Source organism: Mirounga angustirostris, unplaced genomic scaffold (genome assembly GCF_029215605.1).
Source record: "Mirounga angustirostris isolate CCGP_5_RB_7025 unplaced genomic scaffold, mMirAng1.0.hap1 SCAF_1, whole genome shotgun sequence".
Lineage (NCBI taxonomy): Eukaryota > Metazoa > Chordata > Mammalia > Carnivora > Phocidae > Mirounga > Mirounga angustirostris.
The window spans coordinates 47,485,904-47,501,835 of record NW_026991709.1 but is presented as its reverse complement, the minus strand read 5'-3'; the positions used below and the strand labels follow the sequence as shown (position 1 = coordinate 47,501,835).

General features: G+C 38.1%; 1 protein-coding gene across 11 annotated transcripts in view; it reads right to left on the bottom strand.

Moving 5' to 3' along the window:
- Positions 1–14,769, bottom strand: part of TFG (trafficking from ER to golgi regulator) — a 33,279-nt gene extending 18,510 nt beyond the window's left edge. For 3 of the 11 annotated variants that reach the window (XM_045902791.2, XM_045902793.2, XM_054504148.2), the window contains exons 1-4: positions 14,532–14,767; positions 10,500–10,726; positions 7,641–7,724; positions 917–1,063 (exon numbers count right to left, since the gene is read on the bottom strand). In XM_045902791.2, coding sequence (XP_045758747.1) covers positions 917–1,063; positions 7,641–7,724; positions 10,500–10,683 — 415 coding nt within the window. In that variant the 5' untranslated portion in view covers positions 10,684–10,726; positions 14,532–14,767. Of the gene's footprint in view, positions 1–916; positions 1,064–7,640; positions 7,725–10,499; positions 10,727–11,202; positions 11,289–12,696; positions 12,767–14,531 lie in introns of all 11 variants that reach the window. The other 8 variants (XM_045902788.2, XM_064584651.1, XM_045902787.2 and 5 more) reach the window with 8 other exon arrangements.
- Between the last annotated feature and the right edge of the window lie 1,163 nt (positions 14,770–15,932).

Here is a 15,932-nt window from a genome sequence, read left to right as displayed (position 1 = left end):
CAATTCCTAAGGTGCATTAATTATTACAATGAAAAGGGTCCAGGGCTCCTGGGTGGCTCAGTTGGTTAAGCGACTGCCTTCGGCTCAGGTCATGATCCTGGAGTCCCAGGATCGAGTCCCGCATCGGGCTCCTTGCTCAGCAAGGAGTCTGCTTCTCCCTCTGACCCTCCCCCCTCTCATGCTCTCTCTCTCTATTTCATTCTCTCAAATAAATAAATAAAATCTTAAAAATAAATAAATAAATAAATAAATAAATAAGAAAAGGGTCCAAAAGAGTCAAAGAGGTTTGAAAACTGAGCTATTCATAAATCCAGGGGTTTAAGACTAGTTGTAAAGAATCAACCAGAGAACTTTAAAAACGGGATTCCCGAGCCCTGCCTTCTAATAGGTCTATAATGAGATCCAGCAACTGGTAAAATAAAATCTCCTGGTAATCCTAAAGGACGGCAGGTTTGAATACTAGCAGAGAGGCAAGAATAAGAAAAGGTAACAAGAGGGGTGCCAACCTACTCCTACTTAAAAAGTTAAAAAAAAAAAATTTGCAAAAAGGTATGAGTACATAGAGAGTCTAATGCTAGGCAAAAAAAGTCAAAGACAGACAATACCATATGATTTCACTCATGTGGAATTTAAGAAAGAACACAAATGAGCAAAGAAAAAAAAAAAAAGACAAAGATTCTTAACTATAGAGAACTGATGGTTACCAAAGGGAGGTGGGTTAAACAGGTGATGGAGATTAGGGAGTGTACTTGTCTCAGGAGCACTGGGTGATATATGGAATTGCTGAATCAGTATACTGTACACCAGACACTAATACAATACTGTAAACTATATTGGAATTAAAATAGTAACTTAATAAATTTTGTTAAAAAGACGTAAGAAAAATAAAGCAGAATAAAATGGATTCACAGTCTACCATTTTCAGGAATACTGGTGGAAGGTCCTGGTTCTCCAGGTGGTTCCAAACTATCCAACAAGCGATTCACTTTATTTCGCAGTTCTATTAGCTCGCGACGGAGATATTTCACTTGACTCGATTCAAGGGGTCTTGGTTGGCCATTAACTGGAATAAAAGCATTAATTTGCTTAAAATTAGGCAATGTTCTTAAATAATATATCAACACAGTAACAGCAATAAGGAAAAACAAATGTAATTTCTTTAAAAAGTGAAACAAAATCAAACAAGATAATGATGTCATTTAAATAACTCTTTTTTTTTTAAGATTTTATTTATTTATTCATGAGAGACAGAGAGAGAGAGGCAGAGGGAGAAGCAGGCTCCCAAGGAGCAGAGAGCCCGATGTGGGACTCGATCCCAGGACCCTGGGATCATGACCTGAGCCGAAGGCAGACGCTTAACCATCTGAGCCACCCAGGCGCCCAAATGATAACTCTTTTTAAGGAAAGATTCTTTATTACTAATAATTTATTTTTTGGAAAAAATATATATTCCTCAGTCTTGGTTGATGCACATCTATGACCCATGCTCATAATGGTTAAAAAAAAGTTTTATTAGGATAAACTACAGTAAACTAAGGTTTTAACGTATTTTTAACAGAAATTATGTACCTTCAAAAGCTCATTTTTTCACCACACTATCTTTTATGATCTTGAAGTAATATTATAAATACCTAAACACCTTATTCTATACGTATGTGTTAAAACATGCAACATGACAGGTCTGTTATCCCTCTTGCCTACTTTTGACCTAAAAAAAGAAAAAAACAGCCACCTAAAATAACTGACCTAAAAAGTAACCTATTAAAAAAAAAAATGCAGAATTCATGAATCCAAATCACCACTGTCCTTCAAAGTAGTTACTTCCAAAAGCAGTATATTAACCACAAAAAGTCAGAGATTATTCAATAATCATTGGGGTTTTTTTAAATGAAGGTTAACATTACCTCATTTAAATATTTTGTGGAAATGACTTTCAGCTGACTTAAAAATTAAAAAAGGAAAAAAATAAAAGAAATCCTTCATCCAGCAACAAAGGCTATCACCACTAAGGTTACTTAAAAAAAAAAAAAAAAAAAGTACGGCAAGGCTCTGAGTGCAAGCTTCAAGACAGGAGTCCAAAAATTAAACTCAACTAAAAGGCTTTATGCATTGCTGGTACACATATATACAAATTCCCAAGGCAACAAATTAAAAAAGGAAATCCATTTGAAAATAAAGGCTCAGGGATTTTTTTATTAGGTAAGTTGCAAACATCAAACCATCGATATAAGTTTTGTGAAGACGACCCTATTTTATACACTCCCTATATAGTTATGAGGAAGTTCAATACAATCTCCTACCTACATCAATTAATTACTCACTTTTTAGGGTACTACTGGGTTTTCTCTAATATCTAAAAAGGAGAAAAGCAGCTCCTGACAAGCAGGAACTGGCCTAGTCCTGTAAGACAGGCCTTAGTGCTGCCGGAAGCTGGCCTGGCTGGCACTCACAAGTAAGCTGTGGTGTTCTCTTGGTCAACATGAACAACTTCAAATAACACCAACAATCAAAGAAGATCACTCTGTGTGACAGAGGAAGACAAAAACAGAGCCACTGCATAATCATGTGAGAACACAGACAAAACAAGAACAATGACCAAACCACAAAAATGACCAACATCCCTGGCTAAAATGAGTGACTACTGCTGTTTTACCAATTGAAGCTTTAGCCTCAATTAATTCCTCCACCTTCTGCATAAGACTTAGTAAGATAACTCAATCATAGGACCAACCCCACCTCCCAACAGCATCCAATCTAGGGCAAGTCCCACTTCCTTGAACTTTATCCAAAAATCATCTAACATAAACCCAAGTCTATGAAAAATCCTTTCTAATACTTTTCCTGAGATATCCCATTGTTCATGGTGTTCATTCTGCCTCACTGCAATGTATTTGTGGTATGCCCCTTTTCATCCCTCACACTGCTTATTTAGTGCCTTCTTTCTTAACTTTAACCTTTAAATAGAGGTTGCTACTTTGTATCTTCTCAAAATTGTTGATCCTATCAATTCCCTGACTTCTAGCTCACTTCTGCTCTTTATTATTTTTTCCTTCTGAGTTATTTGTCCTTCTTGTATTGAATGCTACAAATAATCCCTTCAAGTTTACCTTTGCACACTCTAAAAATTTTGTTATATAAAAGTCATAACTAATTACTTCTAATTCCCATTATAATTCTTCTTTGACTTGTTACTTAAAAGTGTATTTTTATCTTAAGAAGTCCATAATACGTGTTATTTTTGTCCAGTGGTTTCTAATGAGGCCAGAGAATATAACTTCTAGAGTATCTCTTCTCTGATATTTACTGAAATTTGTTGGAGGGGCGCCTGGGTGGCTCAGATGGTTAGGCGTCTGCCTTCAACTCAGGTCATGACTCCAGGGTTCTGGGATTGAGCCCCGCACTGGGCTTTCTGCTCAGCAGGGAGCCTGCTTCTCCCTCTCCCTCTGTCTCCCCCCTGCTCATGCTCTCTCTCTCTCCGTATCCCTGTGTCTCAAATGAATAAATAAAATCTTTAAAAAAAAAAGAAATTTGTTGGAAAAACTACTATATGGTCAACTTTTATAAATGCCCATATGTACTCAAAAAAACTATACTCCTTCCTGATTGCTAGATGCATAAGACCAAAGCCAGTATTTGATTTGTTCAAATTTTCTCTAACCCTACTAATTTGGAACCTGCTTGATCTACCAGTTTCTAAGAAGAGTATTAAAAGCACTCCCATGATTGTGAATTTATTTTTCCTTAGGGAAAAATCTAAGGCTATGTTGCGTTAGTGTTCAGATTACATATTCCCAGTGAATTACACCTTTTATCATTATGAAGTGACTATTATTAATGAATTTTTCACTTAAGAGTCCATTCTATTAGTATTACCAGCTAGCTTTGGGTTTGTCTAGTATATTTTTTAGGCCTCTAGTTTCAAACTTTGCATAATATTTTACTATGTCTCTTTTTTTTTTATTTAAATTCAATTAGCCAACATATAGTGCATCATTAGTTTCAGATATAGTGTTCAGTAATTCATCAACTGCGTATCCCACCCACTGCTCATAAAAGCACATGCCCTCTTTAATGCCCATCACCCAGTTATAATCAGCGTGTAACTAGATTTTGTTTAACTCCAGGTAGAGGCTATCTTTTAACATGTACATTTTGTCCATTTATGTGTATTGTAGTTAGTATTTTGTGCTTTCTACTTATCAAGCTTTCTCTCTGCTTCTTTTCCTCATCATCTAGTGAACCACGTAGGTACTCTGTTTCCTCCTTTTCCCTCTAGTGGTTATTTCTAGTCTTTTTCAAACCACTCTTATATTTCAGACATGTATACTTCAATTTTTTAAAATCTAAAGTTAATTAGTATGCTCTTCCCAAACAATACAAGTTTTTAAAATATTTTAATTCCTATCATCCCCTCCTGTCTTGCATATAATCAGCATTTTTGTCCCATCTTGTTTTTATATTCCTAAAGCTATTTTTTTTTTTTCACGTCAGTGCTCATTTAAATGTACATGTTAACAAGTTTATTTGCTCACTATCTCTTGCATGTTTCACCATTCTTCTGGACTCAATTTCCTTCTTGTTTGAAGAACTATTTTTTTTTTTTTTAAGATTTTATTTATTTATTTGAGAGAGAGAGAATGAGAGAGAACACATGAGAGGGGATAGGGTCAGAGGGCAAAGCAGACTCCCTGCCGAGCAGGAAGCCCGATGCGGGACTCGATCCAGGGACTCCAGGATCATGACCTGAGCCGAAGGCAGTCGCTTAACCAACTGAGCCACCCAGGCGCCCTGAAGAACTATTTTTAAAAAATTCTTTTAACAGGGCCCATGAGTGGTAAATTCTCAGTCTTTATTTGAAAATTTTTTTTAATTTTTATTTATTTTTATTTTTTTGAGAGCGAGCACACAAGGGGTGGGGAGCAGGGGAGAGGGAGAGAATCTTAAGCAGGCTCCATGCCCAGCACAGAGCCCAATGAGGGGCTGATCTCATGACCCTGAGATCATGACCTGACCCAAAATCAAGAGTCAGATACTTAACTGAGCCACCCAGGTGCCTGGAGAATGTTTTTATCTCCCCTTATTCCTCAAGCTTAGCAGAATTCAGAAAGGTACTTTCCCAGTTATTTTTTTTCTGAACACTCTGAAAATGTTACTTTCCTGTCTCTAGCTTCTATTATTACTATGAAGAAGTCTACCCTAATTGCTTTGTAGGTGATCATTCTTATTCTCTCAGGCTACTTTTTAAGATCTCTTTGCCTTACATATTTCCCAGTTTCGTGACAGCATGTCCAGTGGAGTTTTATTTTTACTTATCCTGCTCAGGACTCACTGTGCCTTCTGAATCTGATAGCTTATTTCTTTTATGTAATTCTGAAAATTTCTTTAGCCATTATCTCCTTCTTTAAAGTCTTAATGGAAATAGGCTGGACTTTCTCATTCTCAAATTCTATCTCATATTCTTCATCTCTGTTTTTGTGCTTGATTCTGTAATTTCTTTAGCTTACCTTCCAGTTCACTAATTCTCTCTTCAACTGTGACTAATCTGTTGTTCTACCATTCCACTTTGTATTTAATTTTAATGATATTTTTCATTTCCAAAAGTTACCTTGATTTATTTTTAAAATGTTTATTCTTTTTTCATAGTGCCTTGTTCTTACATTTCTTTTTTCTTCTTTTACATCTAATAACTTTTAGTGCATATTTTATAGATGAATACTTCCATTAACTAAAGTTCTTAGAAGTCTCCTCCTAGGGCGCCTGGGTGGCTCAGATGGTTAAGCGTCTGCCTTTGGCTTAGGTCATGATCTCAGGGTCCTGGGATCGAGTCCCGCATCGGGCTCCCTGCTCCTTGGGAGCCTGCTTTTCCCTCTGCCTCTCTGTCTCTCATGAATAAATAAATAAAATCTTTAATAAAAAAAAAAAGTCTCCTCCTACTGCTAGTTGTAGCTATTGTTTCTTGCTTACATGGACTGTTTCACATGTCTTCCTTGAACTCTAAGTTTACCAACAGGATTCTGTCTAGGAGAAGCCTGTGACCTGGATTGAGAACACACTCCTTCTAAGAGATTTCTGCCTCTGTTTCTTACCATTTTTTTTTATGGTAGTATCTGGGCTTGCAAGTTCCCTAACTATGCAGATAGTTTAAACTTAAACCCAGCCCACCTAGGGGCCACAGTTATAAATCCTTACAGAAGCTTTCACAACCCAACAGCCCCAGGGTACAAGAGTTTCCTGTATCAATTCCTTGACTTTTCCTGTATCAATGAAGAGGTATTTTTCTTTTATAATATTCTTTTTTAGAGTATAGTTCACTGAGGGTCTAGGACCCAAGGTCTCTACCATGTAAACACCAAATCATTAGTCCTTAGATTATGCAGAATAAAACCTTGACCATCACCACCAAAAGTATACCAAGTCTCAGCCCTTGGTCCTTCTAGTCCTGGTTTTTAATTTCACCTATCTTTTGGTCCCTGGACATTTCTCTTACTCTCCTGAGCAAGTTCAGGTATATATATCAAAAAACACATTTGTAATAGTTGATCTAGCTTGTCCTCAGTATTTCTGGAAGGAAGGTTTTCAGCTTATCAAACTTTCAGGGCAATAGTGGTTAAGTATCTCAGATTCAATATTGTAAAATGATACCTTTTATCTAAAAAAATTTTAAGCAGTTTTTGTTATTAGCATTTTAAAATCTGATTCACATTTATCCTTCCTAGATGGACATGAAATAAATACAAATTAAACCAACTGGCCAACATCATGTTTCATGGAACTGTAAGGTTCAGTGCCATGTAACTTTTTAAAAATGCTAAACAAAACATCCAGAAAAAAAGCCCAGATTTTATTTTTTACATAATCATACTACCACTTTAACTCTGTAATCATTTCTATTTTATCCCTTAAGAGTTACACCTCACAAATTTGTTAATGTCAATAGAAAACAAAATCTAAAGATTATAATTAATCTTACATTCATTTTTTTATCAAATCTACTTCTAATTTAATCTTTTAAGTACTCCTCAAAAAATAATGTGTACAGTCTGAGGCCTATATGTTAAGCCCTGAGAAGTAAAAACATGTTATAGAAGATGATTATATATACTAAGCATTTAATAAATAAACTTAATAAAACTAAAACTTAATAAAGGTAGTTTTAACCCTGTAATTGTTTTCAATCCTGGAAATACTTCTATAAGTGGCGTCCATCACTACATAAGGTACTGAGCAGATGGAGAATTTAAACATGCCTACTTCCTATTAATCTTCCAAAAAAAAAAAAAATATATATATATATATAATTAGGCCTAATAATTCAGAATTTCAGATATAGCTAAAAAAGTTATCACTTAATTCTGAGTCTTAAAAGGAGTAAAGCTGGGTGCCTGGGTGGCTCAGCCAGTTAAGCATCTGCCTTCAGCTCAGATCATGATCCTGGAGTCCAGAGATACTGCCCCACATTGGGCTCCCTGCTCATAGGGGAGTCTGCTTCTCCCTCTCCCTCTGCCCCTCCCCACCACTCGTGCTCTCTCTCTCAAATAAATAAAATCTTTAAAAAAATAAAAAGAAAAGAAAAGCTAAAAAGTCTTCAACAAAAATACAACGGACAATATAATAAATTTATTAGAAGGTTTACCACTTACCAAATAATGTCAGTTTCAGTATTCTACTACACTGAATTGCAAAAGAAAGGTCAGAACTATCAAAAATTGTTATAAGATCTCCATCTGGAATTTAAAAAAAAAAGAAGTTTCAGATTTGTGTGTCAGTAGTAAACCAGGATATACATTAAATTAAAATCTAAATGTAGATCACAGAGCATAATTAGAATCTCCCATAAAAACTTTAAGCAAACATTAAAGGATCTAGGAAAGATGTATTTGTTCAAAAGAATACTATATCAATTTTGCTTATCATTTTTATATCAAGGTTATTTATCATATCCTCATAAGAAGAGCCAAAACATAACTAAGATTGCTGTATTAAGTGATCTTTTACAAGTCACCAGGATATTCATGGTAGCAATATAACAAATTACTGGTTTAGACTAAAATCTTTCCATTCCAAAAAATTTAAATATGTTTATCAAAAGTTAAAGAAGTACAGATTCTCAAGATTCAAATTTTAATCCTAAGTACAGTAGAACACCAGTGATACAAAGGGAGGGGAAGCTATTATAACAGTAACTAAAAGGATTACTGACCACTTTGATACTAAGATGAAAACTATTAACTCTTAGAAAAAATATTCATATACACAAGATTCTGTAATCTCCTAGATCAAGGTTAAAGAATATTATAATCAGCTGCCTGTTTCAAAAGCTTTCAAAGGGCTAGGGGAAAAAATGTTCTCTAGAGAGAACAAGAACAGAAAAGCAGCCACATGCAAGGAGTTGATCAGGGGCCTCTGCCAGGTATCTTCACAGACACAGGTGGGTTCAGGGCGTGAGGATGACAGTTCTGTCCTGGGGAGGCTGCTCCCAGGCTGCTCTACTACACCAATTTTGACACTGATTAGACAGATTTATGTTGAACAAAGGTGGCAACAAAAGCCATAACTGAGAATTTTATCATTGTTTTTAGATCTTTATAACCAGACCCACTTCTTAGAACATATCTAATGTTCAACTTCAGGGATTCTAAACATATTTTTAATACAGTATTATATATGTAAAAGAAAACCTTCTCTAACTACCTTTTTTATTTTCTGAATTTTACAACAGAAATAGAATATATATAGCAAAAACTTTACCTATGCCAGTCCTCCACCCTAGTACCCAACAGTCTATGGAACACAAATCTGTACAATTCAAAACACTTAGAAACACCATGAAAAAGAAATTCAATGTGGTAACTGGATGTGGAGGACAAACTTTCAACAATGAGAACACCCTAAGCAAGGGGTCCATAAACTGAGACGAATGGTCAAAATCCCTGCTTACAGGACTGTGAACCAAGCATGGTTTTTACATTTTTAAAAGGTTTTAAAGAAAAAGACGAAATAGAGGCCTTCAATGACCCACAATGCTAAGATATTATCTGATCTTTTAAAGTTTGCCAACCTTTGCCCTAAACAAAAATAAGGGAGTTAAGAGAAAGCCAGATAAATAATGAGGTCAGTTTAAGTTATACCAAGTTTGAGGTAAATTAAGACACACATTTGGAAGTCAGAAGTGAAAGCCAATGTATTTTAAGTAGATGAGATTATACTAGGGAAAAGAACAGGAAGAAATTGCTCTCCTTTCCTGTCCTTTAAAACAGGTAACTCTAAAAATGAGTTTTGGGTAGTGTTAGATCATACTTTATAAAAAAGAAAGAATTACACCTGTAGCTAAATGGCCAGTTTAGCTGATCCTCAGTGGTTTATACTCTCCTTCCACAGTGTAGGTTGTTGGAAAGTGGGCCAACCAGGGACATACCCAAAGCCACTGACCTCTCAGCAGAGCCATGTGACTAGAGTCTGGCCAATGTGATGTGAGCAGAAATGATATACATTACCTCAAGGCCAAGAGACTACAATCCCCCATGTAATCCTCTATACTGTCTTCCTCCATCTGCCTGCTGGATGTTAATGCTCAAGGTGAGCTTATAAGCCATGTGTTGAACACTAGAGAGCTTCTGGCAACCTGGGTCTCTAAATGATTCCTTGAGTGTTAAACCACTGAAATTTTAACATTTCTATTATCAACAGCTGGTATTTAAGCCAGCACACAGAGACACAGAGAAGCAGCTATAAGTGATAAGAAAACTAGGACGGCAGTGGCCAAGATGTTAAGGGATAAGAGTATTTTTAACAAGATAGTACTTGGCAGTGCCAAGTATTGAGATCAAGGTGAAATAGACTGAAAATAAATTCAGTGGTAAGAAAGAAACTAGTAACCACCTAAAGCACAATTTCAGTAAAGGTGTTTATAAAGAAGACAGGTTTAAAGAAAATGAAGTAAAGATAATCTACTATTAAAATTCTGCTGTGTGTTTCATGCAACATTTGTCATGTAAAATCCATTACCATAAAAATGGTTTTGTGGTAAGATGAGTCTAGGGACATTGCATACTATAAACTGACAACGTACGTCAGCATATTACATGTTCTGAAAATTCCTGCAGTAAAGAAACACATTTCTGTTTCAACCAGCTTTCCCACACTTAGTGGGCCATGAAAATCTTTTTCATTCAATACCTACTGATGAGTGAAAGTTTGGTTTTAAAAGCAAAAAGAAAACCAGAATTGCATGGGCAAAAAAAAAAAAAAAAAAAAAGCTTGTAAAAATATATATGAAAGTTCTATCACTTAAAACACCGTTTCTAATAATAAATCACTTAGCTCTTTAACTTATAAAAGAATTATAATTAACTACATGAACATCCAATTAAGTTAAATGGGTACTCAATTACTACAGAAGGGAACAAAATTTTTATTGAGATAGTTCAAAAGAAGATAGGAAAAAAAAACCCACATATAATACCTAGACTTCTAATGACTAATTTTATAAACAATCTTACCTTCATCTTTATACTTTATTGTAACTTCATCATTACTCAGGAGTTTTCCTCTGAAAACTCGCTGCATCATTAGCACTAATTCATCATAAGTAATATCTTCATTATGAATTGGAATTCGTCGAATATCCTCCCCAAGTTGAGCTTTGATGATTAGCTTCCCACTTAGGTCCAACTGTCCATTCATGGTGGACTCCAGGATGTTGTGTACATACAACTCTACGGAAAGACTGATAAAATCGTTTTGATGATTAAACAGCTATAAACACTTATCTTAAAAGTTGAAAGGCAACACTACCATTAGAATCTAAGAAATTCTGCCCTTCAAAATAGAGTCACCGTTTGAACATTACCAGGTTAAAATGGTCCAGAGATAACTTTATAATGTGCCTAAAAAAACAAGTTTTGTTGTTTTTGTCTATTATTATTTTACCCATATACCTAACCGCTTATCTGACATTACCGTTTAGATTTCTAACTTAAGATGTCCAAAAACAAACTCCTGATCTTCCCCCCAAAATCTGTTTCTCCTGTAGTCTTCTCTATCTCGGTGACAATTTCTTCCTTCTAGCTGTTCATGATTTAAAAAAAAAAGTCCATCAAATAGCCAAAAATCTAGCTGCCACTACTTTTAAAATCTCTATATTCCAATCCCTTCAGTACCTTTACCTCTACCAACTTGATCCAAGCCACTATCATTTCTCACCTGCATTACTGCAAAAGACTCCCAACTGGTTTGCCTGCTTTTTTACCTTTGCCTACTTTTAATCCATTCTCAACATCAGAGTTATCCTGTTAAAATAAAATCGAATTGCTTAAAATCTCCCAATAGATTCACAGCTCACTTTTAATAAAGGACAGAACTACAAGGTCAGGATCTGGCCTCTGGCCCCTAGCCAAGTATTTAACCTCATTTCCTACTTTTATCCCTGGTTACACTGCTGCACCCATACTTTAAGTTACCCTTCTCAACTCAAGGCTTTGCACTTGCTGTTCCCTTTGTTATGAGCCTTTTTCACAACTCCCATATGATTCAGATCTCTGATCAAATGTTTACTTCTCAGAGGTTTGTCCTGACCACCTAAACTAAAACGGATCCTCTTTCACTTTCTTACCCTGCTTCTATTTTCTTCAAAGCACTTATCACTACCAGACATTAAGAATTTATTAATTTTGTATTGCCTTTCCTACTAAAAAATAAAGAAGTAAATGGTTTCGTTCATTGTATTCCTGAGTCTAGAACAGTACCTAGCACATGGTAGTCATTCAATTTTGTTACATGAAGGACAAATAAATACTGGCTTCCACTCTATTAGCCTATAACTAAATGACAACCCTGAAAAGCATGTGTGAACACTAAAATAGAGTCTCAAATTTTTCTCTCTAAAGTAAAAAAGACTTCACTAATATTTTCTCTAGTTTTCCTATTTGGGGAACTTAAGGAGAAAAGGCAAATGAGTAACATCCTCCTGAGCTTTCTAATAAGACTGTGCACTACTGTCTCTTAATATTCTGTAACTCACCCCTCCCCAAACCTTAATGGGTGTGTATGATTAGATTCCATATTTATGTCCTTCTAACTTTCCTTAAATGAATGTCTCTAGTCCTCCTTGCCATATTCTGAAGAGATTACATTTATTAATAGTATTTTTCTTTCTTTTTATCTTAGAAAAGTATACTCTTTTTCCATGATGCACTGACCCACAAATCACATACTGATAGCTTGGAAATAAACTTCCCAGTTGTTGTAACAGATTTTTTAAAATTCTGCCATTTAGTGAGGATCCAAAGTCAGACTTGAAGGCCTATATCCTCAGATTTTCGCTTTTTCAGCAGGATGAAATTCAAGCTCCCTTTAGCCTAATATTAAATACCCTCCACAATTTGTCCTTCCCCTTGCTTCTTTCTACTCTTCCTTTTTTTTAATACTTGTATTTCAGAGCTTATATTAATAATATATTTTAAAATGGGGCATTAAATACTGTATCTAACACTCTAAGGTCAGTTCAGAACAAAGTGGATTGTGTTCCTACATAGGGATGTTAAGCTTGTCTTAATGTAAAACAGAATAGTTTTTTATCTGCCAATGCTCACAATGGACTTCTCATGAACACTGTGATTAACTGAAACCTCCATAAAACCTCTTCACCTGTTAGCCAAACTACCCTCTTCATTCAGGAAACATTTACTTAATACCTACTATGCGCCAAGCTCTGAAGTATAATCACTTCAACAAAATGGTAAAGATTCCACCTTGTTTACCTTCCAGTCTGAAAGAAATAAAGAACTTCAGTAAATCAATGTTATTCCTCCTACCCACAGGATGTGTAAACCAGCAATAACATAGTTAAGGACCACGGCTTAGCTTCAGCAAGATGTTATTATCTACTCTTAAAAGCACCTAGAATAGTGCCTGGCATATAGTAGGTATTTAAAGACTTGTTTTTGTTCCCTGAACAAAAGATGAACGAGAAATAATAAAGTTCTGATAAGGGATTGGGAGAAGAAAGCTGTACTGTTAGGGTCAGTTCCTAAGACAGACCTTCACACTGTACCTTTTTTTATGTAGCCAAAAGTGATCCCCCACAACAAACATACTCCTAATAGAAATTTCCAACATCAGATGTAATGAATAGTACGTTCTTTTGATTGTGGGAGGATTGTTCACTGCTCAGTTCCAATGGATCTGAAAACATTAGTCTGTTTTTTACTTTGAATCTGCCACATTTGCCTGCAAATTCACTTATTCCTTGGTGTTTCCCACGCACTGTAAACTCCCTGTGGCCAGAAACCAGGGCTTCTTTCAGAAGGCTGTCCCCAGTTTGTGCAGACATCTCCTCAAGACATGCATGCAATCATCACAAAACTAAGGACACCACAAAATTTTCCTTTCCTGGAGAAATCCCATTCCCACATTTTCTTATGTAACAGAATTCAGGTCCCCTTTTTCTCTAACTCCAGTCACCAGGTAGAGACTGGTATGAACTACTAGTTGCCAGGACTGCTGGGGAGATCCTTACAGCATTTTCTTCTCCCATCTTGTCCATACCCGACTCCCTCTGAAGTCCAGAAATGACACAGCCACTAATTTACCAAACCCTCCAACAGGAACACTGTTTTAAGCACTGAAGAATAAAGTGACATGCCCAGAGGCACATAAAAAGCCTGTCTCCGGAACCAGAATCTAGGTTCAATGGCCAAACCTCCAGTTCCACTAACCCTGTGGGTAAAGTCTGGCACGCATTCAGAGGGGCCTGCTTAGGCACCTCCACAGCGTAGCAATTTTAAGAAATTCAAGCAAAATCAACCCTTGATTATTCCAAAGAATCAAAGGAGTCACAAATCCTGCCTGACCAGTAAGATGGAAGATTCCCACTACCAGCCCTGTGACCTTAGGCAAGTACCTCTCCAGGCCTCACTTTCATCACATGCAAACTAAGAGTATCTAAACTTAAAGGATGTTCGTGATGAGTAAATGATCTTATGCATCTAAAATACTTAGTACAGTTAATAGTAAAGTAAACAAAGTTCGCTATCATCATCACTATAAAACTGGGTTGGGCCTCCAGACGGCGCTTAAGCCCTGACAGAGCTAAGGAACAAGGTTCCTCTTAGGTGACCCCAATAAACTTATTTCCATAGGCGCTTTTCTTCCACCTTCTAACCTTCCAAGCCCCTCTGGGGGCTAAGTGCTCGACCACCCCAGGCCTCACAAAGCACCTCTCCTCTCCTCTCCATCTGGCAGTCCAACCCCATGGAGCCAGGCAGACTCGGGAGCGAGCACTTGCTGGGCCAAACAACCCCAAGAGACCCCCGAGGCCCGCCTCCCTGCCACCGTGGCCTGCGGGACTCCCATCCCCTCCCCTCCCCCTCCACAGCTTCCCTTCCCCCCTCGACAGCCCTCCCGGGCCCCCGTCCCTTCCCACGGCCCCCCGCCCGTATCCGCCGGTTCGAACGAGGCCCTCCCAGCGCTTCCTCGTCTGCCGGCCCGCCTTGTCGAGAGAGCGGCCGCGCCCCCGTCCCCAGCCGCCATACCGGCTTGCCGAGGCTGCCGCGGCCGCCTCCCCGCGGATCTTCGCTGACCTGACCGGTGCGAGGCCAACGCCGGCGTCGTGGGGTGGCTGCGGTCACGGCCCACTCCGGAGCCCTCCGCCGGCGCCGCCGCACCTCGCTAGCAGGCTCGCGCGGGCCCCGGCCAATCGCACCGACCCACCAAGCCTAGCGAGATCTCGGGCCCAGTACGTGGCAGGTGGGGGAAGAAGAGGGGCGGGAACAAGAGAAAAAAAAAAAAAATCTGTCCTTTCGCTCCGCCTCACAGCAGGAGGCCAACCCACAACGCATGCGCAGCGGCAGGGGCACGGGGCTGACGGTGCCCGGGCGTGCGTGGGCCGGAGCCTCTGCTTTCTCACTGGATGACGGAGTGTAGCAGTGTGAGCCGAACGGATGTACGCATGCGCAAGGCGTGACCAGGCACTTCCGGTTTTCCTGAAAGCTTGAGATTCCCGTCTGTCGCCCGTGGGTGGGGTGTGGTTTGCTGCTCTGGACTCGAGAGCCGGTCGAAAGTGGGCGTTTGTCCAATTTTGGGTGTTTTGCGACCATTGTAATTCTCCTAGCCGTGTCTGGAAAAAACGAATCCTTTTTTCCCGCCTTCCTCCACAAACTCATTCATTCATTCATTATTGGGCGCCTACGCTTCTTCCAAACACTGTGCTGGGAATGGGGATGAATCCGTTTGTGAGCAAGGAGTTCCTAATAGCGTTTATGAGACAGGACGAACCTGTGAGTGTGTAAAAGGAAAAGGCTACTAAGAATTCCGGAAGCCTTTTCGGGGGGTTAAGGTAGCGTTGCCCTATATACTCTTTCCTTCTCTCTTACTGGTTTTAAATAAGCGGTTTTATTTATAATAAGGTAATAGGTGCCCTGGCTCAGACTGAACTCTACATTTTGTGGAGGGAAGTGTTGAAATCTAGGGGTGAGGGAGTGCTCTTTTAAAAGTTGCAAGCAACTTTTGCCTTAAATGACGGAGACTAAGCAAAATGCAAGTCGAACTCACGTGGTCCCCAGTTCACCAGATATTCCTGAAGGACCTGGGGTAAGGTGAATTCAGGGTGAGAAGGTATGTTCTTTTAGTACTGTAAATAGTGTGATCTTTTTGCAGGTAGAAGTCTGAAAAAATCCGTTTGAGAGTGAAATATGTGACTTTAGAATGCTTTTTGCCTCTAAATTGTATTTTCCAACACTGGTGTATTGCTCTTTGATCAATTGCTTGCAGAGATTGAGGAGCAGAGGAATAAAGGAATGAAAAAAAGTTCCTGACTTTCTCCAAGATTGTTCTTCATTACTTGTTATTTAGAACTGAGTAATCCAGATTTGGGGAAATGCACAGCTGTCCAGTAACAATATTCTAATGTCATTGAGACGGTTTGAGATTGGGTA